We start from the raw sequence: 27338 nt of genomic DNA on the forward strand, positions 1-27338 counted from the left end.
TTGTCGCCATGATTCGTCATGCCACTTCACCTGCCCCAGACGCTGCCCAGGGCCCTTGTGGCAGAGACTGGGAAGCTACTGCAGGGTCAGGTGCCACCCGCCCCTAGCCAACTCCCCAGCACCCGGCACCACCCGGTCCTTGCCAATGGGCTTTAAACCTCACTGTCCGGGGGGAGGTTTAGGTCCCGGGGCGGAACCGGGGGGTCATGGGTTCCGTTCCTCATCTCTCCCTCGTGCCCGCTGGGCCCAGAGCCGGGGGCCCCTGAGGAGGAGGATCGCGGGGCCGGGGGGCAGCCCAGCTTCAGAGAGGAGATGGCGAGGGGCTGGAGGAGGTCGGACCCCGGTGTCCTAGCACAGGGAAAGCATCGGCCATCCTAGGCCGGAGGGTGGGGACGCCCCCTCCACTGGGCGGGGCGGGCTCCGTGGGTCCCCTGCCCCTGCACTCTCTGGGGCCACCCTGCCCGCTGCCTGTCCGTGTCACTGTCCTCTGTGCATGTGAGCGCTGCATGTCTGGCCCGGGGCCTGGCCCCTCCTGCCCCCTCGCCCTGCCCCCACCCTCACCCCCCAGTGGAATAAATAAAGAGTCCGTGAATCCGCCGGGCAGCCGCCGTGACTCTTGTGTACTGGGGGCCTCGGCCCTGCCCTGCCCTGCCCTGGCACGGAGGGAGCTCCACCAGGGGGCGAGAGAGCACCGACCTGGTGCCTCCCAGCCTGGGGTCATGGCCCTGAAGGGGCATGAGTTGCCCCCGTGCCCCTGCCCAGTGCCCGCTAGCAGAGCTGCCCATGGTCAGAGCCACCCGGATCTTTGCCTTCCTTGGGCGTCCTGGGGCTTTGGCCGGCCAGTGGGCAGGAGGGAGAAGACCGCCATGTAACTCCCTGGGCAGAGGCAGTGCCAACCCGGAGGCCCTGCAGCAGACCGTAGAGGTCATTGGTCACGGCTTCGCCAGGGCCTCTGCTGGGACTACGGTGGTAACATTCCCTGCCCCCGAGGAGCTGACAGTCACGGCCTCTGTGGGGCGAGGAACCCCGGGGGAAAGGGACAGGGAACAGGAGGCACAGAATGGGGAAATAGAAGTCAGGAGGCCCGGGGAAAGAGGGAAAGGGGCTGGAAAACTAGGTAGGATTAAGGTCTGGTGATTAGAGAGCCAGCGTGGCTCAGTGGAAAGAGCCGGGCTTGGGAGTCAGAGGACGTGGGATCTAATCCCGGCTCCGCCAGTTGTCTGCTGTGTGATCTCAGGCAAGTCACTTCTCTGCGTCTCAGTGACGTCATCTGTAAAATGGGGGTTAAAAGTGTGAGCCCCACGTGGGACAACCTGATTACCCTGTATCCACCCCAGCGCTTAGAACAGTGCTTGGCACATAGTAAGTAGTAAGCACTTAAATTCCACAATTATTATTGTTCTCTGGGCCTCAGTTACCTCATCTGTAAAATGGGGATTCAAAGTGTGAGCCCCACATAGGACAACCTGATAACCTTGTATCTCCCCCAGTGCTTAGAAGAGTGCTTGGCAAGGAGTAAGCGCTCTACGAATGCCATGATTATTATATTATTATTATTAGAGTGTGGTGAGGGAGAGGCAGGAACCAAAGCCCGCGGGGCTGGGGCAAACTTGGCAGCACCAATCATGACGGTCAGGTCAGGAGGGTGGGGAGCCGGGGAGGACAAGTCATTAGTAGTTTCTTTGTTGTTGTTGTTGTTGATGTTGTTTTTTTTTTGAGAGGGTGATTGTGGTATTTGTTGAAGCCTAGGGGTCAGAAGGACCTGGCTTCTAATTCTGGCACTGCTACTTATCTGCTGTGTGACCTTTGGCAAGTCACTTAACTTCTCTGTACCCGTTACCTCGACTTTAAAATGGGGATTAAGACTGTGAGCCCCATGTGGGTCACGGACCGTGTCCAACTTGATTATCTTTTAGATGCCCCAGCACTTTAGTACGGGGCCTGGCACATAGTGCTTATCACTTAAATACATACCTTTAAATTGTATATTATAAACTATTTATATTACTGTCTATCTTACCCTCTAAATTGTACAATCATTATGGGCGGGAATGTGGTAATTCTGTTGCATTGTACTATCCTAAGTGCTTAGTATAGTGTTCTGCACATAGTAAGTGTGCAACAAATACCATAACAAGAATTTGGCGCCTAATATGTGCTAAGCGCTTTACTAAGGAAGCAGCATGGCTCAGTGGAAAGAGCCCTGGCTTGAGAGTCAGAGGTCATGAGTTCAAATCCCGGCTCTGCCACTAGTCAGCTGTGTGACTGTGGGCAAGTCACTTCACTTCTCTGTGCCTCAGTTACCTCATCTGTAAAATGGGGATGAAGACTGTGAGCCTCACGTGGGACAATCTGATTACCCTGTATCTCCTCCAGCGCTTAGAACAGTGCTCTGCACATAGTAAGCACTTAACAAATACCAACATTATTATTATGATTATAATTAGGTTGGACAAAGTCTCCGGCCCACATGAGGCTCACAGACTAAGAAGGAGGAAGACGGGAATTGAATCTGTAGTTTACAGATGAGGAAACCGAGAAGTTCAGTAACTTGCCCAAGGTCACACAGCAGGCAGGTGGCAGAGCCAGGATGAGAACCCAGGGCCTCTGACTCACAGGCTTGTGCTCTTTCCATTAGGCCATGCTGATAATAATATTTGTGGTATTTGCTAAGTGCTTATTTTATGCGAAGCACTTTACTCAACGCTGGGGTGAATCCGGGATAATCAGATCCCACATTGGCTCACAGAGTAAGGAGGAGTAAGTGTGGTAAGTAATTGTGGAAGCAGTGTGATTTAGTGGAAAGAGCCTGGGCTTGGGAGTCAGAGGTCATGTGTTCTAATCCCGACTCCACCACTTGTCAGCTGTGTGACTTTGGACAAGTCACTTAATTTCTCTGTGCCTCAGTTACTTCATCTGTAAAATGGGGATTAAGACTGTGAATCCCACATGGGACAACATGATTACCTTGTATCTACCCCAGCGCTTACAGCAGTGCTTGGCACATAGTAAGCGCTTAACAAATATAATCATTATAATTAGGAGGGAGAACAGGTATTGAATCCTTATTTTGCAACTGAGCACATAGTAAGTGCTTAACAAATGCCAACAGTATTATTATTATAGGTACAGAGAAGCTTAGTGACTTGCCCAAGGTCACAGAGCAGACAAGTGGTGGAGCTGGGATTAGAACCCAGGGGCTCTGACTTCCAGGCCCGTGCTCTTTCCACTAGGCCACGCTGCTTCTCTAGTGGGAGAAAGGAAGGTCCCGCGAGCACCAAGGGGACAAATAAAAGGGGGAAGGGAAGGGGGAGCAGGGGCTGGTGGAGTAGGTGGAGTTAAGGGGGCAGCAAGGGAGAGGAGTTGAGTAAAAGTGGGGAGTGGGAGTGGTGGAGGGGGGGACAAGGATGAGGGCCAGGGCTCGATTTTTGGGTAGGATAGGCCGGACTGCAGCCCTGGGGCCCAGGGGACCCTCTGGCATGTCCCAGCCCAACCTGGCTCTCCTCACTTTCAGCCTGGCCTCAGCCAGCTGCCACTCCGCTCTTTCTAGTATCACCTCCACCTCCTGGCCCTGCTCAAGGTTCAGCTGGCCCTCGGTGTTGTGGGCGAAAGGTAGAAAGAGCCCCTCACCGCAGGCATCCCTCCCTCCTCCCGGGGTCCTCAAGTGCTTTGATGGGCAGAGAAAACCGGGCAGTGAGAAGTGAGGCTTCAGGGCTGCTGATCCCGGCTAAGATGGCACCCGGCCTGTGGTACGGCTGGCTGGGGCCGGATTAGGGGAGCTGGGGGGACTGGCCGCAGCGTCGGTGGTGCCTGGGGAGGCAGGGGTTAACTGGCCAGTGGGCAGGCGGGGCCGGGGAGATGGGTGGGGGGGACACGTCTCTGGGCCTGATAGCCCTGGGAGCCCTTATCTGGGCTAGCAGCACCCAAGGAGCCCGCTTCCCCACCCGCCTGGGTCGTGGAGAGCCGGCATGGCGGGGGACATGGACACTTTATCTTAGAGTCCCCTCCTGGACCCCTGCTGGACCCCGGGCTCCCAGCCCAGCAGCCCCAGGGTGTCCCCCCTGACTCCACCTCTCCGCGACACCCCCCACCCAGCGGGGCTGGGACAGTGCCCAGGCACCAAGCTCTGCTCAGCCAATGCTCCACCTGGAGCTGACCCCATCGCCTGGCCCTTGATGATGACCGGTCCTGGCGGACACACTCCTCCCAGCCCCTACTTGGGCAGGGTCTCTCGGGGGCAAGGGCTGCGGGCCCAGGGCAGTTGGGACTGTGGGGTGAAAGTATGTCGGTACGTGGAGAAACACGAGGGCATACACATGTCGCTGTGGGGTACCTAGTATCGCGTGTGCACGTGTGCATTTGTATTTTGGTGTTTGTGTATGCGATGGTTGGGATGCAGTGACTCCCACAGCTTAGCTGAGGAGAGGCCTGGGTTGAGAGGCAGGAATGTGGACTCAGGTCTGTCCCACCTCGCTGAGGAGGTGTTGGGTTCCAGGAAGGTGGGCTGACGACTTGCTCTCTTTAACCGTGGGATTCCCACTCTCCTCTCTCTCCGGGTGGGAGCACAGTGGCTCCGGAAGGACCCGGTCAGATTCCCCTGCCCACAACCCCCAGCCCCCTCGGGAACTGGAAGCCCAGACAGAACCCAGGGATGGTCAACCCAAGGACAGGGGGTAGGAGGACCCGCAGAGGTGACTTGAGAAGGAAACAGAGGACTAAGGGAGGAAGAGGAGGAATATGAGCCTTGCCCTGGAGGCTGATGAGAAGAAGCCAAACCCCTGGGTAACAACTCCAGGCCTTGCTCCCTACCGGCCCTCTGTAGTCAGTGCCTCTTTGGGCATCCTTGGGAGGGAAGGAGGAAGGCAGGCAGGGTGTCAGGGAGGGAGCGGGGGAGAGGGAGAGAGAGCATGGCAGTGTGCAAGTCTGGGGTATGCTTTGTAGGTGGTTGTGCGTGTATCTGTGTGTGAGTCTGAGTGGATGTTTGCCTGTCTGCATGTCTCTATGAGTGTGTGTGTGTGTGGTTATGTGGCAATTAATGTGTGCCTCTGTGTGTGTGTGTGTGTGTGTGTGGCTGTGCACAGGTCTGAGCACATAAGTGTCGTGGGCACGAGTGTGGCTGTGTCTCTATCTGGGCCTTCCTGTGGGCTCCTGGGTGGCCGCTGCCTCTCCGGGAGTGGTTTCTGTGGGCATGTGGTAGGGGTGGGGGCGGCGGGGGTGGTATCGATTGAGTTCTTGCTTTGGGCTGAGCACTGTACTACTGAGCGCTGGGCTGGATTCAGACACCAGCCCCAGTCCCTGTCCCCACAAAGGGTTCACAGTCTAGGAGAGGGAGAACGGGCCCTGAGGAAAGAGAAATCAATGAACCCCAGAGCCCCAGGCGACAGGAGATGTTTAGGGTACAAGAACCAAGAACACAGGGCAAGATGGGGGAGAGCGGGGCTGGGGACGGAGCACCGCTCTTACCCATAGGGAGTGGTCGGTGGGCAGAGGAGACCCTCCCTCCCTGCACCTTCCAGGATCGGCAGGATCACCCAGATGAGGTAATATCCCACCCGCTGGGGAGGGCCTCCTTACCAGAGGTCTTCCTAAGGAGAAAAGACAAGCTGCGAAGCAGAGGGAACCCGAGGAGGCATGAGGCTCGGAGAAGGTATACCTCCCCCCCGTCATTGCCTGCCCAGAGGCTGGGGGATGGATGAGATGACCTCTCCGGGCCTCTGGCAGCTGGACAAGTGGAATCAGGGTGGGAGTGGGAGCCGGGGCCCTGGGCCTTGCTTGGGCTTGATAAGCCCCAGGAGGGCAGGACGCCCGGACCCCTCTCCGATAACCAGGCCGCCTGCTTATCTGACCCGCAAGTCCAAACCCACCCTTGCTGCTCCTGCCCCCCACGCTCTCCCGGGGCCCCACCCAGTCCTCTCCTCTCCGGCCCCCACCCTTTCAGCTGGATCCCTCGGTCCCACACGCCCAGAGAGGCCTGGGGCCGGGTCCTCAAATTGGGTCAGGTTATGTGGACATGTGTCTGCACGTGTGCGAAGGCACTGACGGGGAGGTTTACCTATGGGGTGAGCCAGGCTGAAAGGCCAATGCAGGGCCCCCTGGCCCATCCCCACTCACCCCACTGATGACCTTTGCTGGACTGATGTGATTGCTGTTTGCAGTGAGTCGCACAGTCACCTCATCATTTTTGAAGTGCTTACTATTTGCCAAAGGCTACGCTAAGCACTGGGGTAGATCCGCTCCAGCCCGTCTTTCCCCGGGGTTCTTTGTCTAAGGCGGGGGACGAGGCAGAGGAAGCAGGTGTGCTCATCTCCTCCATTCCCATCTCCCTCACTGGCTGGTTATCGTCACCCTCATCGGCGGCCTTTGACTTCCCCAGGCCCCACCATCGCAGAGCAGCAGGCCAGGTCTCCGGACCCCACAGCCGGTGGAGAGGACAAGGTCCTCTCGGGAGAGACAAGAAGCTGTGACCTCCCGAACACGATGGGGAAAGTAGTTAAACACAGTGGCACCAACGGTGGTGCCTAAAGTGAGCAGCGAAATAGGCCTTGAAGGGTTTCACATTAGTGAACTAGCGCCACTATCTAGTGGTAGGTACAATACAACCAGATCGGACACGATCTGGGAGACCGGCTAGCGAATCCCTGTTTTGCAGATGAGGAAACTGAGGCACAGAGAGAAGTGAAACGACTTTGCCCAAGATCACCCAGCAGACAAGTGGAGGCAGAATTAGAACCCAGGTCTTCTGATCCTCAGTCCTGTATTCTCTCCACTAGGCCACACTCCCGATCCTCACCCCCCCCCAAAATCTCTGCCCCCTTCTTTCTCACCCCCCATATTTCAAATGAAAAGTTAGGCCTCTCTATTTCAGCCCTCCTGCAGTGGGCAGGGAGCCAGGGTCTCTGTGCCCAAGGTGGGCCAGAAGAAGACAGCGGCTCTGGGATACACGGGCAGCAAAGGGGTCTGTTAGGGCCCTCCCAGAGACCCCTGCCACCCGGCCCTACCACCACACCAGCAATACCTGCACCACTCCACCCGCCTGGCAGAAGCCTGGAAGGCAGGTGGTCAGGGGTGGGCAGCCCTTGGGGGTGAAAGGGCACCAGCTGGACATAGCACGGCAGAGTGGAGAGAGCACAGGCCTGGGAGTGAAAAGGTCAAGGGTTCTAATCCCGGCTCTGTCATTTGTCTGTGTGACCTTGGGCAAGCCACTTGACTTCTCTGTGCCTTAGTTACCTCATCTGCAAAATGGAGATTGAGACTGAGAGCCCCAGGTTGGGACAGGAACTTTGTCCAATCTCATCTGGTTGTATCCACCCTATCGTTTAGAATGGTGGTTCCAACATAGTAAGAGCATAACAAATATCATAATTATTATTATTACAGGTGTACAGCTAGCGGGATGGCTTGGTACCATCTGCTCCAGGAAGGCACTCTCTCACTATAAGCACCCGAGCCACCATCTTGAATACATCTGCTCCTGCCACTTCTCCCCCAGAGCTGACCGCCTGACTATGACTCTCTAGGGGTCTGGGTCCCTCCAACTGTGTCGATGCCCAATGTTGGACACGATCAAATAAATAATCGTGGTATTTAAGTGCTTTCTATGTGTCAAGCACTGTACTAATCACTGGGGTAGACACAAGATAATCAGGTCCCACATGGGGCTCCCAGCCTAAGTAGGAAGGAGAACAGATATTGAATCCCCATTTTGCAGGGACCTGAAGGTACAGAGAAGCCCGGGCTCTTTCCACTAGGCCATGTTGCTTCTCATGATCTACAAGAGAAGCTTAAAGTGCAGAAAGAGGGGACTCAGGAGAGGAAGAAAGGACCTAGTTTGAGCTTGTCCAGAGATGCTCTGCCCCATGGCATGCCGGGGCAGCTCTGACACAGAGCTCCAGTGTCCTGCTGGAACCCCGGGCTGATGTCCAAGGGCCACCTGAAGGTTTCCTAATCCCAGGGACCTCAGGTGGACCAGGGCAGAGGGTGATGCAAAGCAGCTAGTGGGCACCAGGACCCCTGAAGAACCCTGGTCCCTCCAGCCTTCTGCCACACCTCTGGCCAGGTCCTCCCCTCCCTCTGGGCAGCCCTGACTCATCCTTCGGGACCCCCCCCACCACTAACCCGGTGGAAAAGGCCCAAGGGTCTCTCACTTCTGCCCCTGAAATATCTTAGGAAAGAAAGGGGAGGGGAGTCCAGGACTGAGCAGAGAGCCCTGTCCCCGGGAGAAAATCGTGTTGGAAAGGGGTGGAGGGAAGTTGCAGGGGTAGGGGGGGAGACTGGTTCTCAGCCCTCCAGCAGGAAAAGGGTTAAGAGGGCAGGGCCCTCGCAGGCCAGCCGGGAGGCAGCCCAGGGGGGCGTGGCCAGCCGAATTATAAGGGGGCAGGGCTGGAGCTGGGAACCAGAGGGCTTCTGGCTCTCCACAAGCCGAGCTCCACCTGCCACTCAAGGCAGCAGGTAAGTGAGCGGTGGGTGGTACAGCTACCCTGCTTTCTTCTTCTTTCCCCCTCCACTGACCAGGGACTGCCACTGGCTCTGATGAGAGGGCCCCGTCCCCATGCCAGCTGGACATCAGCAAGGCTCCTCTCCCCAGCTGCTTCTTCTAACCTCACCCTAATCCTCTCCCTCTTCTCCTCCAGGTGCACCAAGCCACTCCCCACCCTGATGCAGAGGGCAGAGAGAGAGGAGAGAGGGGAAAGCTCCCGGCCCGTGCCCTCGTCCTACGTCTCCAGGCTTTGCCCGCTCTGAGGCGCCCCCATTGTTGCCCGGGGCCCTGGCGGGGATATCATCGTATACTGTAAGTTTGCTATGAGACACTACAGTATAGATGATGTACTAGCCTGGGTGCCCCAGCCCAGCAGGAGCCCAGCCTTGGCGAGAGAAGCCAACGGGGGACGGATGCCCCGGGAGGGCGGGGAGACACAGACCCGCTCCCCGAAATCCCCTCCGGCCTTGGGCGGACCACCGGACCGGCCGACGGCACCGAGGGTCTGGCGAGGAAACCGTTACCATTACTGAGTTTAGTAATGGTAACGGTTCTCTGGCTGGGCCCACCAGCTGTGCCCAGAAGAGGAGCAAAAGCCGGAGGGGGAAGGGGATGGGTGGGAAAGGGAGGACCCTCGGCCCCCATCCCTCTCCAGGAGAATAAAGGTGAGAGCCAGAATGTGTTTGTTTCCTGTCGCTTTATTACCCTAGAGGGAGGGTAGAGAAGAGAGGTGGCCCTGGGCCTTCTCCCAGCCTTCAGGCTGGAGTTGGCCCTCTCCCCCAGTTGGCTGAGTGCGGGGCCTCTGGGGAGGGCTGGGCTCCTCCTGAGGGTGGGGATAAGAAGCACATAGCTTGAGGGGTCGGAAGGTGCTGTCCCCTCCCACCCCCATACTCTCCCCGCTTCCTGGGGGCCAAGGGCCAAGCTGAGGCTGCTCCCGCCCAGGTCTCAAACCTCAGGGCAGATGCCTCCCCCAAGGCTCAAACCCACGGGGACATCCCATCCACGACAGCTCTCTCCAAGCAGGGACGGGGTTCCAGCTCCCAGTCCAGACCCATCTCAGGGATCGGGGCCTGGGCCGACAGGACCCCCCAGTCTGATTGCCATGGTCACACCAACGGCGCCCAGGCCGGGGGGGAAGTGCCCCGGGGAACCCAGCCTCAGTGCTGGACAGCCAGACCCCGAGTCTGGGTCTGTAGGTAGGTTCCCCTCAGGTCTCTGAGCAGTGGCCGGTGGGAGAACAGAGGGAGCTGGGGGGATAGGGCAGATGGGACCAGCCGGGACGGGTCACTTAAGGAGCGAGACTGAGAGGCGGAGATGCACATCACACAGGAAGATGTCCGTGAGGTCCTCGGTGGCTTCCTGAGCCATCTGGGCTACCAGCTGTCCCTTGTGACCAATGAGGATCTTCTGCAGAGGGGATAGCGGGCTAGCACAGGGCAGGCACTATCCCGAGGAAAGCGGGCCCAGATCCCCGGGGTTCAGGACGGGAGAAGGGCAGAGGCGGGGACAAGAAATTGGGGTGCACGTTGGGGGCTTCTGAGGGAGCAAGAACAGGGACTAGCGTAGCAGCCTACTCAGGCCTCTTCCCCCTGCTCTGGCTTACCACATGAGACTCTTTGGCCACCAGCAGCTTCTGCAGGATGACCAATTCTCCACTTGGTCCCTCTTCCCACAGCTCTGTCTTCTGCAACAAAAATAAGAAAATTAAAAATAACGGTAATAATGGCACTTCTCCAGTGCTTACTCTGTGCTAGGCACTGGAGGAGGTCCAAGACAAGCAGCTCGGCCCCTGGCCCAGCCCCACACGGGGCTCATAGTCTCAAAGTTTTCTCATATCCCAGATGAGGAAGCTGAAGCCTGGAGAAGTGACGTGACTTGACCAAGGATCCACAGGCAAGTGGCCTGAGAAATGGCATGGCCTGGGGGAAAGAGCACCGGTCTGGGGGTCGGAAGACCTGGGTTCTACTCCTGTGTCCGCCACAGATCTGCTGTGGGACCTTGGGAAGTCACTTCACTTCTCTGTGCCTCACCTCATCTGTAAAATGGGGGTTAAGACTGTGAGCCCCACGTGGGACAGTGTCCAACCTGAGTAGGTGGTATCGGCCCCAGGACTTAGTACAGTGCCTGGCACACAGTAAATACTTGCTTAACAAATACTATTAAAAGAAAAAGTGTGGCAGAGTGAATATTAGAAGCCAGGTCCTCTGATTCCCAGGCTTGAGGTCTTTCCACTTGGCTGTGCTGGCTTCCCAACCAGAAAGCACTGACCCTCCTGCAGGGCCTCAGCCCTCTCCTTGTCCCACCCAACCCTCCCAGGTGCCCCCGTGGCCCAGCGCCCACACCTGCTGCACGCCATAGGGCACTTCCTGGGGCAGGTACTCCAGCAGCTTGGCGCGGATGATATTGGCACAGATGTCCTGCGGGGTCTGGCTGGTGAGCACGCTGCTGTGATACTCCCAGGGCCCCGGCCGCGCTTGCCCCAGGAGATAGTCCTGTGGGCGGCACAGGGACAAGTCAGCAGCTGGGGGCTCCCCCGGGCCAATGGCTCCACCACCCGCGGACCCCTCGGGGAGAGGGCAGGGGACTGCTGCTCCCCCCATGGGGGGGTACCAGTCCCTACCTTCAGGGTTGGCACCTCATCCCCGCTCAGCGCCGACAACATGAAGATCTCCTGGAAGTGGGGCCAGCCAGTCTTCGCGGAGTGCCCCGCTGGGACCTCGGGCTCCGGCTCGGGGCTCCCCCGGACCCGCCTGCCGGCCACCGTCTTACCCTTGACCAGGCCCTCGGTGAGGGTGACTGTCAGGTCCAAGAGGATGGACTTCTCCTTCAGCAGGTCCACCTGGGGGGGAAAAGGGGGTGGGCAGGTGGTCCACGGGTACGCAGGAAGCCTGGGAAAGAGGCTGTGAAACAGTTGGGGGGGGGGGGTCCTCCCACCTCCTCCCTCCCCCCTCACCTTGTTGAGGACGAGGACGCTGGGCACCTGGGAGAAGTGGGTGAGGCAGCGGAGCACCTGGGGGCTCAGCTGGGTCCGGGTCCACTTGTCAGAGACGTCCACCAGGACTAGGACTGGGAGGCAGCGGAGAGGGGAACCCCGGAGGCCTCGGTTGCCACTTTTGCCCCTTCGGGCACTCCTGGGTCCGGAGACTCCCACCACGCTTCCCCAGGGGTCCCACACTCCCCCAGGGATCCCTCGTCCAGCCACCCCAAATCTCTGCCAGTGAAAGGCAGCAGCCCCTCCTCACTGCCCACTTGGGTCCGCGCCCGCCACGCTCCTGTGGGGGTCCCCTCTCCCACCCCCAACAACCTCCAACATCCGCCAGCCAGCCCTAGTAGCAGCAGCCCCTTCTGGTCGCCCACCTAGGTCCGCTCCCTCCACGCTCCTCCAGGGGTCATTCAGCAGCGATGGCTCCAGCTGGTGCCTGAGGGGCAGACACGACTCAGGCCCAAGATGCACCTGCAACGGGTGCTCAATAAACACGGCTGAGATGGGGGAGCTTTCTGCCGGCCCCCCGACCCCACCTCCACTCCATACCTCTTCTGCTTAGCAGGACTGATGAAGCCGGGCGTGTCCAGGAGTATCTACGGCCAGAGAAACCCCAAGGCAGGGGACGGTCACTGGAGGGAAAGGCACAGTTTGTGGGAGGGAAGGAGAGGGGCAGTGGTCCTGGACTCTCCCTGCTCTGTCCTTAAGGGATGAGAGCCGCAGGAAACCCCCAGGATGGACCAAGCCTGGGCTTGGCAGAGACGGGATCCCTGGAGCAGGAAGCAAGCCGGCTTCTCCCCCTGGCCCCACCGAGCAACCCCGAGCTGCCTCTCCCCTCTCTGGGCTTTGTCCCCGAGGGAGTCCGGCGGGTGGGAAGGGAGAGAGGGAAAGGCACCTGGATGAGCATATCTCTCTCAGGGGGAGGAGAGGGAGAAGTGTCCCTTGCAGTCCCAAAGCCAAGCCCTCCACCAGCAACCTGGCCCACACTGGTCACCGCCCCTTGCCACGGCCTTTTCTGAGAGGCCGGAGAGATAAGTCTAGGGATTACAGGAGTCAGACCTCTGATTTCCTTAATGGCTGACAGAAGTAGTGGGCACCAGAGACCCTCCCGCTGCCACATCCCTCCCCTCTCCCTGGGGGTCACAAGACCCCACCCGGCCCTGAGATACCCACCACCTGGGTCTCATCCTCTGTGATCACCCCGAGGGCCTGGCAGCGTGTGGTGTGCACCTTCTTGGACACAGGGAAAACCTGGCAAAAATCAGAGCAGCCATGACACAGCCTCCTTTTACACCCCGAACTGGTTGTGCAGCTGGGATGGAGGGAGGGAAAGAAGAAGGGAGAGAGGGAGACGACAGGACTACCTTCCGGCCCAGCAGCTGATTGGCTAATGTCGACTTGCCAGCATTGGGGGCTCCCAGCACAGCTACCCGCAGGATCCGGGGGTTCTCTGGCATGTCAGGGTGATGGACCAGCAGCAGCTCCTGCTCCTCTGCGGAGAGTGATGAAATGTTTCAGAGCTTATGCCCTCCCCACCCTCCTGAGCCCCACTTAACACTAGCACCAAAGAAAGAGGCCGGGGGGAGGAGGGGCATCTAATGGGGGTAGAAGGGGAGAATGGGCCCACCTACTTTAACTTCCAGATCCGCCACTGAGATGTGCTGTGTAAAATATCTACTTCTAGGACATCTAGGACAGGCTACTTAATGTCTCTGGACCTGTCTCCCCCTTTGACAAGGTAAGAATCATCTGGGACCTTCTCTATCCCTCGGGAGTGTAAGTTCCTAGCAGGCGGGCAATGTCACACTTCTCAGTTTGGTCCTTTCCCAAGAGTTTAGTACCACGCAGTGTGCTACCATGACAACATCAGAAGGCGTTTGGCTTTTGAGAAAGCCCCGGAAGACTACTGTCACCACTGAGCACTATATATTGTCCCAGCAAATGAAGTCTTCTGTCAGGCCAACATACGTGTTTGGAGAGCAAGAAGCGCTCCTAGCATTTTCAGAGGCTATTTATTTCTGGAGTGCTTTCTGGGGGCAGAGCACTGTATTAAGTGCTTGGGAGAAGAGAATATAATAAGACATTCCCTGCCAGCAATTAGCTTATAGTCAAGAGACTGTATCCGTGTTTCCTCTCTGCCAAATCAATCCAGGGCATTTACTGAGTACTTATTCTATGTGGAGGACTGTACTAAGAGCTTGGGAGAGTAACTTTTGGCCACGAGACTCTTGAAAGAGTTGTGGTATTTGTCAGGTGTTTACTCTGTACCCCGTGCTTTGCTAAGCGCTGGAGTGGATCATCAGGTGGGGGACAGTCCCTGTCCCGCCTGTAGATACAGGGGAATCAGGTTGTCCCACATGAGGTCTTTATCCCCATTTTCCAGATGAGGTCACTGCTGCCCAGAGAAGTGACTTGCCCAGCGTCACCCAAGGGGCGAGCCGGGATTTGAACCCATGACCTCTGACTGCCAAGCCCGGCCTCTTATGTTGGTATTTCTTAAGCGCTTACTATGTGCTGAGCACTGTTCTAAGAGCTGGGGTAGATACAGGGTAATCAGGTTGTCCCACGTGAGGCTCACAGTTAATCCCCATTTTACAGATGAGGTAACTGAGGCCCAGAGAAGTGAAGTGACTTGCCCACAGTCACACAGCTGACAAGTGGCAGCGCCGGGAATCGAACCCATCACCTCTGACTCCGAAGCCCAGGCTCTTTCCATTGAGCCACACTGCTTCCCTAAATAATAATTTTTTTTTTTTGGTTGGTATTTGTTAAGCGCTTACTATGTGCCGAGCACTGTTCTAAGCGCTGGGGTAGACATAGGGGAATCAGGTTGTCCCACGTGGGGCTCACAGTCTTAATCCCCATTTTACAGATGAGGGAACTAAGGCACAGAGAAGTTAAGTGACTTGCCCACAGTCACACAGCCGACAAGTGGCAGAGCTGGGATTCGAACTCATGAGCCCTGACTCCAAAGCCCGTGCTCTTTCCACTGAGCCACGCTGTAATGTTGGTATTTGTTAAGTGCTTACTATGAGCCGAGCACTGTTCTAAGCGCTGGGCTAGACCCAGGGGAATCGGGTTGTCCCACGTGGGGCTCACAGTCTTAATCTCCATTTTAATAATGTTGGTATTTGTTAAGCGCTTACTATGGGCCGAGCACTGTTCTAAGCGCTGGGGTAGACCCAGGGGAATCGGGTTGTCCCACGTGGGGCTCACAGTCTTCATCCCCATTTTACAGATGAGGGAACTGAGGCACCGAGAAGTGACTTGCCCACAGTCACACAGCTGACAAGTGGCCGAGCCGGGATTTGAACCCATGACCCCTGACTCCAAAGCCCGTGCTCTTTCCACTGAGCCACGCTAGATGAGGTAACTGAGGCAGCGAGAAGTGAAGTGACTTGCCCAAAGTCACACAGCTGACAAGTGGCCGAGCCGGGATTTGAACCCATGACCTTGGACTGCAAAGCCCGTGGTCTTTCCCCCGAGCCACGCTGCTTCTGAGGGTGGGCCAGCTTGAGGACCTGGCCTCCTCCTCCTCCCCCCAGCGCTGGGCGCGGAGTAAGCGCTTAAGAAATGGCAGCCCGAGCCCGCGGTTCCCCTGGGGTACCTGGGCGGAGCCCGACGGCGGGCGGGGCGGGAGGGCGGCGGGGCCCGGCTCCGAGGAGGCGGCTCAGGGCCGAGGGCCTCCCGGGGCGGTGGGCGAGGCGGGCCCCGACGGGAGGCGGGAGGCCGGACGCCGGCCATGCCCGGCCCCGCGGCGCGGCCCTCAGCAACGCCCGCAAGGACCGGCCCGTTGCCGCCCCGGCCATGACCTCGCCCGGCCAACCCGCCGCGCGGGGCAGGCCGGGAAAAGCGGCCCCTTGACCAAAGGCGCAACGAGACGCGCGCATGCGCGGGGGGGGGGGCGGGGGGAGGGCAGAGCGGCCCTGCCCCTCCACCGCAAGAGCATGTCGGGATACCGGGGGAATGAGCCCGCCCCGACAGGCCCCGGAGAGCAGGAGGATTGCATTTCTTAAGCGCTCACTGTGTGCACAGCTCTGTTCTAAGCGCTGGGGGAGATCCAGGGTAATAATAATAGTGTTGGTAGTTGTTAAAAGGCTTACTATGTGCAGAGCACTGTTCTAAGCGCTGGGGGAGATCCTGGGTAATAATAGTGTTGGTAGTTGTTAAGCGGTTACTATGTGCAGAGCACTGTTCTAAGCGCTGGGGGAGATCCAGGGTAATAATAATAAAAATGTTGGGATTTGTTAAAGGCTTACTATGTGCAGAGCACTGTTCTAAGTGCTGGGGGAGATCAGGGGTAATAATAATAGTGTTGGTATTTGTTAAGCGCTTACTTTGTGCAGAGCACTGTTTTAAGCGCTGGGGGAGATCCAGGGTAATAATAATAAAAATGTTGGGATTTGTTAAAAGCTTACCATGTGCAGAGCACTGTTCTAAGCGCTGGGGGAGATTCAGGGTAATAACAGTATTGGTAGTTGTTAAGCGCTTACTATGTGCAGAATACTGTTCTAAGTGCTGGGGAGATCCAGGGTAATAGTAATGATGTTGGTATTTGTTAAGCGCTTACTATGTGCAGAGTACTGTTCTAAGCGCTGGGGGAGATCTGGGGTAATAGTAATGATGTTGGTATTTGTTAAGCCCTGACTTTGTGCAGAGCACTGTTCTAAGCTCTGGGGGAGATCCAGGGTAATAGTAATGATGTTGGTATTTGTTAAGCGCTTACTATGTGCAGAGCACTGTTCTAAGCACTGGGGGAGATCCGGGGTGATAATAAAAATGTTGGTATTTGTTAAAGGTTTACTGTGTGCAGAGCACTGTTCTAAGTGCTGGGGAGATACAGGGTAATCAAAGGCCGGACTTGGGAGTCAGAGGTCATGGGTTCCAAACCCAGCTCTGCCACTTGTCTGCAAGGTGACCCTGGGCGAGTCACTTCACTTCTCTGAGCCTCAGTTACCCCATCTGTAAAACAGGGATGAAGACTGTGAGCCCCACGGGGGACAATCTGATCACCTTGTATCCTCCCAGCACTTAGAGTGCTTGGCACAGAGTAAGTGCTTAACAAATGCCATCATTATTATTAGGAGGAGGAAGAAGAAGAGGAGAAGGAGGCCTGAGGGGAAGGGGAGTGGGCTTTGCTGGGCAGAGCATGGGCCTGGGTTCCAATCCCAGCCCTGCCAATTGCTTGCTGTGTGACCTTGGGGAAGTCATTAGAAGCAGCATGGCTTAGTGGCAAGAGCCCGGGCTTAGGAGTCAGAGGTCGTGGGTTCTAATCCCAGATCCACCACTTGTCAGCTGGGTGACTTTGGGCAAGTCACTTTATTTCTCTCTGCCTCAGTTACCTCATCTGTAAAACAGGGATGAAGACTGTGAGCCCTATGGGGGACAATTGGTATAGCTTGATTATCTTATGTGTATCCCAGCGCTTACTACAGTGTCTGCCACATTGTAAGCCCTTGACAAATACCATTAACCCCCCCCCCCCAAAAAAAAGAACTTAAGTCTCCTGAATTGCAGTCCTGTGCTTATTCACTAGGTCACACTGCTTCTCAGGAAGAGAGGAGGTGGGAGGAATGGGGATACCAAAGGAGATACTGAGGTCAGATCTGTGGACTTGGATTTTCTATGTTGGGAAACCGGTCGCAAAGCAGCCTTTAAGAGATGGGTATGTTCCTGACATTTTCTGACCCAGTGGAGCAGTTGATAGGGAATAGGGCAGCCTCCCCTTCCACACCAATAATAATAGTGTCTGTTAAGTGCTTACTATGTGTCAAGCACTATATTAAGGTTGGACACAGTCCATGTCCCACGTGAGGCTCAAAGTCTTACTCCCCATTTTACAGATGAGGTAACTGAGGCATGGAGAAATGAAATGACTTGGCCAAGACTCACACAGCAGACAAGTGGCGGAGCCATGATTAGGGTCTGACTCCTAGGCCTGTGCTCTAGCCACCAAGTCACATTGCGTCTTGTATTTTTTTTTCCCTGACGGGCACTGGGAGGAAAGGAGCCCAACAAGAGAGCTGACTACTCAAAGGGCAGGACTGATTTAGGGGAGCATTTTAGAGTTGCTGCCTGACCACATTCTAAATCAGTAATTAAATTAAGAATAATGATAATAATCATTAATCTACTCCCATTATCCATGTGTCATCAGATGTTGCAGATTAACTCCACCTGGATCCAGATGAGGTCTGACCTGAGGACTGACTCTATTTATTGCCATTGTTCTTGTCTGTCCGTCTCCCCCGATTAGACTGTAAGCCCGTCAAAGGGCAGGGACTGTCTCTATCTGTTGCTGACTTGTTCATTCCAAGCGCTTAGTACAGTGCTCTGCACATAGTAAGCGCTCAATAAATACTATTGAATGAATGAATGAATACTCCACTGAGCCCCAGCAGCAAGAGTTGTGGGGTACCTCTCCCTCCCAGATGAGGAGGGCCGGCTCTCTCTTCGTTCATTCAATTATATTTATTGAGTGCTTACTGTGTGCAGAGCACTGTACTAAGGGCTTGAGAGAGTACTATATAACAGACACAATCCCTGTTCATAGCTAGCTTAGAGTCTAGAGGGGGAGACAAACATTTGCTTATGAGCTTACAGTCTGGGGACAAACTTACAGTTGATTGATTAATGGATGAGGCAGACAAAACTATTTACAAATAGTGGAAGCAGGAAGGGCAATAAGCATACATCTGGTAATATAAGCATATGCTAGGATAAAATAGATGTATAATTAGGGGAATGAATAGCATATGCACATTAGTGTAGAACACTATGCACTATGTATGTTTACAGGTGTTATTGAAGTTCATGGCATCAATCCCAGGGCACTCTGAGAGAGGTTTCTGCCATGGAAGGAAGTCAAGGGCATAGTGGGAGGGGTCATCCTGGTTGGGGGACACCAGTACACCCTGGGAGTGGCCACTATGGCATGAACCCCAATGTAAGTGCCCCCTCGACTCCTTATGGGCTGGAAACTTATCGGCCAATTCTGTTCATTTATCTTGTTACCGTCCACATGTCCATGTCCTGCTGCTGGCCTGGCCAACTCTATTCATCTATCTCACCACTGTCCACTTGCCCGTGTCCTGCCTGGAACGCTCTCCCTTTTCTTAGCCGACAATTCCTCTCCCCCTCTTCAAAGCCTTATCAGGGGCTCATCCTTCCCTGACTAAGCCCTCATTTCCTCTTTTTCCACTCCCTTTTGAGGTGCCCTGACATACTCCTTTTATTCACCACCACCCTCCCCAAGCCGCACAACACTTATGTATAGAGAAGCAGCATGGCTCATTGGAAAGAGCCCAGGCTTGGGAGTCAATAATAATAATAATGTTGGTATTTGTTAAGCGCTTACTATGTGCTGAGCACTGTTCTAAGCGCTGGGGTAGACACGGGAATCAGGATGTCCCACGTGGGGCTCACAGTCTTAATCCCCATTTTACTGATGAGGTAACTGAGGCACAGAGAAGTTAAGTGACTTGCCCACAGTCACACAGCAAAGTGGCAGAGCTGGGATTTGAACTCATGACCTCTGACTTCAAAGCCCATGCTCTTTCCACTGAGCCACGCTGCTTCTCTTGTCAGAGTCAGAGGTCATGGGCTCTGCCACTTGTCAGCTGGGTGACTGTGGGCAAGTCACTTAACCTCTCTGTGCCTCAGTTACCTCATCTGTAAAATGGGGATGAAGACTGTGAGCCTCATGTGGAACAACCTGATTACCCTGTATCTACCCCAGCGCTTAGAACAGTGCTCTGCACATACTAAGTGCTGACATCATTATTTTTATACAACATTATTTGTGTATGCATACATGTCACCCCCTCTAGAATGTAAGCTCACTGCAGGCAGGGAATGTATCTGTTACACTGTTTTGTTGTGCTCTCCCAAGCTCTTGGTACAATGCCCTGTAAGCATTCAGTAAATACAATTAAGTAGTCGCCAGACTATTTGTTTTGTTGTCTGTCTCCTCGGTTTAGACGGCGAGCCCGTTGTTGGGCAGGGATTGACTCTTGCCGAATTGACCATTCCAAGTGCTTAGCCCAGTGCTCTACACATAGTAATAGCTCAATAAATATGACTGAATGAATGAATTGATTGCTTGTGCCGTGGGACCCGCCGGGGACCCTCCCCACCTGCCCGGCTCCCAGCGGGAGCTGAGGGAGGGAAAAACTCGAAGCCCATGGCGATCTAGGCGGGCCCCGCTCGCCCTGCGCATGCGCGCCCAGCCCGGGCGGCCCTCGGCTCTAGGAGTTGCGCAGGCGCAGAGAAGGGGGGGCGCTCGGCCTTTCTCGGCGGCGGCCCATGCCTCTCGGAGCTGCGCAGGCGCAAGTGGCCGGGGGGCGCTCGGCTTTTCTCGGCGGCGGCTCTCGGGATTGCGCAGGCGCAGGAGGGGCGCCCGGCCTTTCTCGGCGGCGGCCCATGGCTCCCGGAGCCGCGCAGGCGCAAAGTGCCGGGGGGCGCTCGGCTTTTCTCGGCGGCGGCCCTCGGCTCTCGGGGTTGCGCAGGCGCAGGAGCGACACCCGATCTTTCTCAGGACCGGCCCTGGGCTTCCAGAGTTGCGCAGGCGCAGGAGGGGCGCCCGGCCGGTCCCGGCGGCCGCCCTGAGCTTCCAGAGTTGCGCAGGCGCAGGAGGCGCGCCCGGCCAGTCCCGACGGCGGCGGCGGCGGCGGCGGCGGCGACTGCGGGGAGGAGGAGGAGGAGGAGGACGAAGCAGCCATGAGGGCCGGGCCCAGTCACCGACAGTGAGTGGAGAGCCGGGGTGTGCAGGGGGGAGGGGGATGGGGGGATGATGGGCATTTGGGGGGGAGAGCTGCCCTGGCCTCTGGGCCTCTGGTCCTTCTTGGTCCCTGGTCCTTCTTGGTCCCTGCCCCGCTGGGGGGGAGGGGCCGGGCTACCGAGCCAGCAGAGGCTGGGGGGATGGGGCTGTGCAAACCGCTCCCATCCGGGAGGCCTGGGCCGAGCAAACCACGGGGTGGACACCCCGCGGCGACCCTGAGGGCAGACCCTCCTCCAACCCGGGGACACCCAGATGTCGGTGCAACCGTCTTGGCATCAGTAGGACCGGACAGAGAGTGCAAAAAATGAGTGGCGGCCGGGCTGCCCTGGACATGCACGTCCAGTGGGGTCATTTAAAAGGTCCTCCGGGCAGTGGACCCCCTCGGGGCCTTTCCTTTCATCTCTCATTTGGAGCTAAGCCATTGTGAGCCCTCAAAGAAACATGGGAACAGCCGGGCCTGGTGATGCGACCGGCTCCTTTTGGAGCCACTGGGAGAACACCGCCGGGTTATTTATTTTTTTTAAAAAAAGGTAGACAAAGCGGGGATGGGGCGAGAGGGGGGAGCTAAACCAGGTGCAACTGGAGGAAGAAAATGGCTTCCCAGCCAGATCCTCCCTGAGCAAGAGGTGAGCACCCCTTTCATAGGGGCAGAAAGAGATGGAAAGCGCAGGCTTTTGGGGAAGTGGGATTTAACTCCCGAAGGGGTCGATCTAGGGGAGCTTTTGAACGGATCCCCGGAGGTTCACAGATAAGGGAAATTGGGTTCTTTCGGAGAGAGGTGAAGTGAAAAACGAGCTGGCATCCTAAAACCCCGGTTATCTGTAACTTCTCACTCTGGTAAGATGAGCTTTCTCTGTCTTGCCACCCTGAACGTATTCATCGCCCACCAGCAACATGGGGGACAGATGGTGGTTTGCCTAAACTTTTTGATGTAGCTCAACCCTTGGGAAACATTCCCCCCGGCCGATGCTGCTCCTCGTGATTCCCCTATTGGCCATGGGCTAGGAAAAGGCGAATACTCAGTTCCAGGAACGGTGGTCAGTGTGAAGGCACACTTATTTCCTGTGAGAGTGCGGAACTATTCAGAGGGGCTTTGCACGGGGCATACCATATGGAGATGCCTCTTAAATAGTCAGAGACCAATCTGAGTTTGGAAATGTTCTCTTCTGTTTGGATGGGACAGGTTTATATTTGTCAAAGTAAGATGGGTTAAGATGGGTGGGATTTTATTTAGCTGTGAAGGTCATTACCCGGTCTCCTGTTTGCCCTCCCCAATTATTATCATCACTGTTCTTATTATTATTAATAAGCACTGTTCAAAGTGCTGGGATAGATACAAGTTAATCAGGTTGGGCATAATCACCGCCCCACTGCCCCAGATTGATGAATTAGACCTAGGCCGCTTTCTCCCCCAATCAGCAGTTTCTTCAATATGAGGGGAGCAGTTTGATTCTGGGGAGTCGTAGCACTCCAGGGGTTAAGTGAAATGATGTGAAGTTCATTAAGTCCACTTTTATTCAGATAGAATGAATCATTTCCTTTAAAGAGGGCAGCTGATGCCTAGTGGAAAACTTTAGAAAACATTCTATTTAGAAACAATGTCATGATGTCTCTCTCCCACCAACGCCACCCCCCCCATTACTAAAGACATTTGCATGAAAACAGTATCTTTGTGTTTTAAGAGCCTGTCTGATCCTGTAGTTTTTTCCCCCAACTGAAGGGCGAAATCCTTTGTGAGATTTTACAGCAGCTAATTATTCTTGGTAATAATAAATATGGCATACTGGATTTGCTCCGCTTTGCTCACAATCAAAAAATTGGTCCCTAGAACTTTTAACAGGCAGAGGAGGAGACTCTGTTCAGGCAAATGATGATAAACAGAAAAAGTGTGGGAAGAGGGAAGGAGGATGAGGAGGGAAGTTAGATTAGCCCCGGGTGGCCTTAAAAATAAATTTGAAGTTGAAGAAAGATGTTTGAGGATCAAGAGAGGCCCCACTGGGAGAGAATAACCTAAAAACAAAAGCTGAGAACAGAGGGAGAGAAAAAGAGGGAGAGAACGCAGGCGCAGTTGAAGCCGAGAAACAAGGTGGACTGGATTGCAAGAGGAAAAATGCCTGGGGACTCGGGGCAGAAGAATTCAGTTGTACAAAGTAACCGAGAGCAATCTGTCAATCCATCAGTGGTATCTATTGAGCGTTGACTGTGCGGAGCTCTGTTATAAGCGCTTGGGAGAGGACAATCCAGTGAAATTGGTAGGCATGATCCCTGCCCGCAAGAAGCTTCCAGTCTAGAAGACAAGAGCTGAGAGGAGAGCTGGATCAGGAGTAGGTGGGCTTCCAGGGTCATCAGCCTCTTGACCAGAGAGGAGGAAGAGGGGAGGACCAAGTGTGAACTCCAGAGAGGCTGGAGAGGAAGAGTGGAGGTTACATTTGTCCTGATGAGAGAGTGTGAAGTCACACTCCTGTTGGTGAGAAGTAAATGTGAGTTGGTGGACCAGAACAACAGGGGGAATCTTATTAGGAAAATGTTAAATGTCTATTTCTGTACTTTCACTGCCTCGCAGAGAGTCCTCATCCCATCCTGGTCAGAGCTTTGTGACTAGAGGTGATAAGAGATAAAAATGAATTCTGGAAAGGCCCAGTTCTCTTCGCGCAAGGAGGGAAATAGGTTCCAGAAAAACCCAGTAATAGACCAGCTTTCTGAGATGAGATAGTGGGTCACCTTCTCCTGGGAGGGAAAAAAAAATAATTTCGGGCGAGTCTTTCTAGGACAGTTGGGTATGAATTGATTTGCTTTGTGTAGGGTTTTTGAAGTGTAAATACAGCCCCTGTGTGTTTGAGGAAAAAGGAATGTGCAGAGGGCCTGAAGTTACTGGAAGAAGGGTAGCGATGTATTGTTTTTCACATTGGCATTAAACCGGGGTTGTTTGGATGCTGCCCCCACTGTTTGGAGAGCCTTCTGCCGGGAATAAACACCGGTCCTTTCGGAAAGCCAGTTTTTCAGCTTTATTCTTGATGGGGTGATAGATACCGTGAGGGCTCTCCCCCCATTCCACATACCACACAGACTTGTTTTCTTTCCTCTCTGGCACCATTTGCAGGAAATAGCGCAGCAGCCAGGCCGCTGAAGAAGCAGACCCTGGAGTAGAAAGTCCATTGAGCTTTGGCGGGGCAGACCTTCACCTGGATCATTTTTCCCCCACTCTCCTCGTCCTCCGCCCTCACTCTCCCTGCCCATAAAAGTTTGGGTTAATGACAAAAATGGGGCCCATAATTGAAGTTCAGCTCTCTGACCTTTGAAGGGTCCAAACTTAATCTGAGTCCCAGTTAGTTCCGGTAATCGGCTTCCCACCGAAACATGAGAAAAATGCCGAAGCTGTCGTATTTTCTGTGGCTTCAGACACAGATCACTGATTTTTATCAAAAGGTTTGACTTTTTTTTTTGATATTTGTTAAGCTCTTACTGTGGGGCAGGCGCTATACTAAGCGCCGGAGTAGATACAAGATAATCGGGTTGGACACAGTCCCTGTCCCACATGGGGCTCACCATCTTAATCCCCATTTTATAGATGAGGTAACCGAGGCCCAGAGAAGCGAAGTGACTTGCCCAGGGTCACACAGATGAGTGGTGGATCTGGATTAGAACCCAGGTCCTCTGAATCCCAGGCCACACTGCGTCTCTTTCTGAGGGAGTTTGCTTTTGGGTGGCAGGAAATCTCTATTTGAAGGGGAACCTTCGTTATCCAGGTTACCCCCAGAATGGGGATTTGTCCCATTGTCCTCCTTTCCCAAGGTCCCGAAGGGCCTAGTTGAGCGTTGCATATCCCCAGAAGACTCCATGTCTTCTGTGCTAGCTCACGGGATCCCTCAGTTGGGGTCCCTTCCTGGGGTGGGGGGCGGGGACAGGGAAGGACCAGGTTGGGTCACCTTCTGGAGGGAGCAATCGATTGCAACGGGGCGGGGAGAAGCCGATTTGTCCAGTGAATTGGGAGAGAGATGCCTGGACTCCCTCCAAAGTCTGGTTGAACCAGCCACTCTCCCAAGGATCGCTTAATGGACCGAGAGGCTTTGGCAGGCAGGCGGTGGGCTGTGGACGAGGACCTCCCTAAACATTCCTGGAAATGTTGGAAACTGTGCTGCCAGGTGAGTCCAGCCTTCCAGATTGAGTAGAGACCCCATGAGGAAAAATGATGGCAGATTGGGGCACGACCCAGCCTGGCAGTGACAGACTGAATCATCCCCGCCCCACGCCCTGGCATCCCCGGGCTTCCCACCACAGCGAGGGGAGCACTTCCTACCCGTCGCGAGGGACTTCCCCAGCCGCCCCATCCCTGCCGGCGCCAAGAAGGAACAACAGCCCTCCCGCCATCTCTCAACCCCTCTAGATGGGGGACTGTGATTTCTGTACCCCTAAAAACCCCAATCCTCAAAACCCAACTTTTGGTTCCTCCTGGGAAGGTGGGTCCATTGAGTCCATGGCAAACTGGTGATTGAGCGATGGTCTCTGCCATTTAAGTCATCTCCCGGACATGGACTTCGAGTGCCCCGTAAAAATACCAACTTGTTTTGGGATCTTGCAGTTTTCAGAGTACAGTGCTCTGCACACAGTAATCGCTCGACGAGTGAATGGTGTGAATCTGGGTCTGCGGTGTCCAGGGACGATCAGGAGCGAAGGCATATGCAAATCTGTTTTGAACACCCAGCGGTGATGACTTTCAATTCTGTTGGCGGAGAGGGATTGTGGCTGGGGAAGTTTTTCATGGAGCCACGACTCCTGGCGTGGAAATGGCCGGGGTTCTATATTCCGTGGTGACAGGGGGTCAGACGGGGTTGATGGGCTCCTACCGGCTCTAGGAACCGTCGTTACCCGTGTCCGATCCCAACCCACAGCAAACGATACAGTGCTCCATGGCCTTGCAGCAATGCAAAATGTTGAAGCAGTGTGGCCTAATGGATAGATCATGGGCCTGGGAGTCAGAAGGACCCGAGTTCTAATCCTGCCTCTGCCACTTGTCTGTGTGGCCTTGGGTAAGTCACTTCACTTCTCTGTGCCTCAGTTCCCTCATCTGAGAAACGGGGATTAAGACCGTGAGCCCCATGTGGCACAGGGACTGTGTCCAACCTGATTAACTCGTATCCACCCCTGCATTTAGAACACTTAGTAAGCGCTTAACCAATACATTTATTATTATTATTATGTGGAAACATGCCTGGTTGAGTCACATGTTCTTGAGAGGTGCCTGGGTGCTGCCTTATGCCACCATAAGACTTCAACCCTGGGTTTGCATTGGACTCTGAGCTTGGCCAGTCTGCAGCTCCAAATGTATAGTGGGTACAAGGTCCTGCCCTTTGAGGGAGGCCCGAGATAGGAAACCAGCTGCCGGGGCTTCGGGCACTGGGAGCTTGGGGAAGGGTCTGGGAGCTTCCACCCAGAGAAGTTTGGCCGGCAGCGTGGCCACCTGCCGCAGCAGTGGAAAGGGGCACTCTGGTAGAGGGAAAAGTCCAACAATGGCCAAATCAAGGATGCCATTAAGGGAGAGGCTTCCTCTTCAAGGCTCAGGGCTCAAGAAGGTCGCTCGGTGGGGGAGCCTCAGTTCAGCTGGCTGAGAGTGAGGCAGAAAAGGCCAGCGTGGGCCTGCAGTGGGCACACACAAAGATGGTCTTTTGTTGTGGTGTTTTTGCCGGGTACAGCGTCTCTTGCTGTTTTTGTTCCTTTGCCTCTGTCTCATGACCTCCCCAGGCTTCTGCTCGAAAAGAGCCCCTCTGTTCTTGACTGCAGTGCACTGAGCTACTTTCCCTGCTGCAGTTGCTTCTCCCAGCTTTCAGCAGGGGGGTGCCCCATGGCTCCAGGATTTGTCTTCCCCTTCCCTCCCCAGGCTACCCCCGGCCCAGTTTGTTTGCCCAACATCAGCTGCTCGGTATCCACCTAATAGTTAATAATTGTGGCACTTGTTAAGCACTTACTATGTGCCAAGCACTGTACCAAGTGCTGGGGTAGATACTTGATAACCTTGTATCACGAGTCACGGTCCCAGTCCTGCATAGAGCTCACAGTGTTGGTAGGAGGGAGTAGGATTGAATCCACATTTTACAGATGAGGTACCTGTGGTACAGAGAAGTTTTTTTTAATGGTATTTGCTAAGCTCTTACTATGTACCAGGTACCATACTAGACGTGGGGATAGGTACAAAATAAAAAGAATGGACAGACTCCCTGTCTCACATGAGGCTCACAGTCTTAATTCCCCTCTTACAGATGAGGTAATGAGGCACAGTGAAGTGACTTACCCAAGGTCGCACGGCAGACAGGTGGTTGGAACCTAAGTCCCTTTGACTCCCAGGCCTGTGCTGTTTCCACAAGTGACTTGCCCAGGGTCACACAGCAGACAAATGGCAGAGCCGGGATTAGAACTCCTGCCCTCCGAATCCCAGTCCTGGGCTGTCTCCTCTAATAATAATAATAGCAATAATTACGGAGGCTCCTCTTCTCCTGTCACTCATTCTCCTCACATCTCCCTCCCAGTGAAGCTGGGTTGGAGAGCAGGGCATCTGGGATGGGTGACTGACTTTGTTTCCGAAGTTTGCTGTTTGTGGTCCCTGCTTGCCGCTCGATACGGACTGCGGCCTGTAAATGATGCCGATGGCACTTCTTGGGAAGCCAGTTATAGAGTCGGGGCAAGGTCTAAGTTTCACAACAGCTTCATGGGCCCGATGACCTTCATTCTGGTGAGAAACGAGATGCAGAATTGCCACCGCACTTTAACAGTCTATAGACGATCGGATGGCCTTCTTGGTTCAGTCGTCCATTACCTCGTCTGTTGCTGGGCCACCTGCTGCAGTTCCACGTTGCCAGTGAAGGGCCTGGGTTGTGCATAATTACTCCTCTCCCACCCCCGTCAAGGACCCCCAGACCCACCACAAACTTTGGAGCTTTTGGAGGTCCCATGTGCTAACAGGGTTGGGCTCTCATCCCCAGCTCACTCCTGAACCTGGCTTCGTGGGCCACGGGCCTTCACGTTGCTAGGGACGGGGCGAATCCCATCCCTGGGGATCTGGGGTCAGGCTGCTCCAGATAACCTGCTGTGCTCGTACTCTCCCAAGC

General features: G+C 55.1%; 2 protein-coding genes and 2 non-coding genes across 4 annotated transcripts in view; 3 read left to right on the forward strand and 1 right to left on the reverse strand.

Moving 5' to 3' along the window:
* The first annotated feature begins 8722 nt into the window (after positions 1-8722).
* Positions 8723-8857, forward strand: MIR144 (microRNA mir-144). Its single transcript, NR_034682.1, is given in 1 exon segment — positions 8723-8857. It is a non-coding gene; the product is annotated as a microRNA mir-144 (primary transcript).
* Positions 8858-8967: 110 nt separating this feature from the next.
* On the forward strand, positions 8968-9052 carry MIR451 (microRNA mir-451). The gene has a single exon (NR_034681.1). It is a non-coding gene; the product is annotated as a microRNA mir-451 (primary transcript).
* A 102-nt stretch (positions 9053-9154) lies between these two features.
* Positions 9155-15268, reverse strand: ERAL1 (Era like 12S mitochondrial rRNA chaperone 1). Its single transcript, XM_029082499.1, has 10 exons — positions 15067-15268; positions 12824-12951; positions 12633-12710; positions 12009-12055; positions 11834-11895; positions 11430-11542; positions 11097-11315; positions 10819-10968; positions 10080-10160; positions 9155-9883 (listed from the first exon to the last, which is right to left on the reverse strand). The coding sequence occupies exons 1-10, from the start codon at positions 15266-15268 to the stop codon at positions 9761-9763; spliced, it is 1203 nt and encodes a 400-aa protein (XP_028938332.1). The 3' UTR covers positions 9155-9760.
* A 4863-nt stretch (positions 15269-20131) lies between these two features.
* FAM222B (family with sequence similarity 222 member B) overlaps positions 20132-27338 on the forward strand; it is a 47614-nt gene continuing 40407 nt past the window's right edge. The window contains exon 1 of the mRNA XM_029082168.1: positions 20132-20203. The gene's annotated coding sequence lies outside the window, so the exon portion shown is untranslated. The remainder of the gene's footprint in view (positions 20204-27338) is intronic.

The sequence above is a fragment of the Ornithorhynchus anatinus genome, chromosome 17 (assembly GCF_004115215.2).
Source record: "Ornithorhynchus anatinus isolate Pmale09 chromosome 17, mOrnAna1.pri.v4, whole genome shotgun sequence".
NCBI classification, from domain to species: domain Eukaryota; kingdom Metazoa; phylum Chordata; class Mammalia; order Monotremata; family Ornithorhynchidae; genus Ornithorhynchus; species Ornithorhynchus anatinus.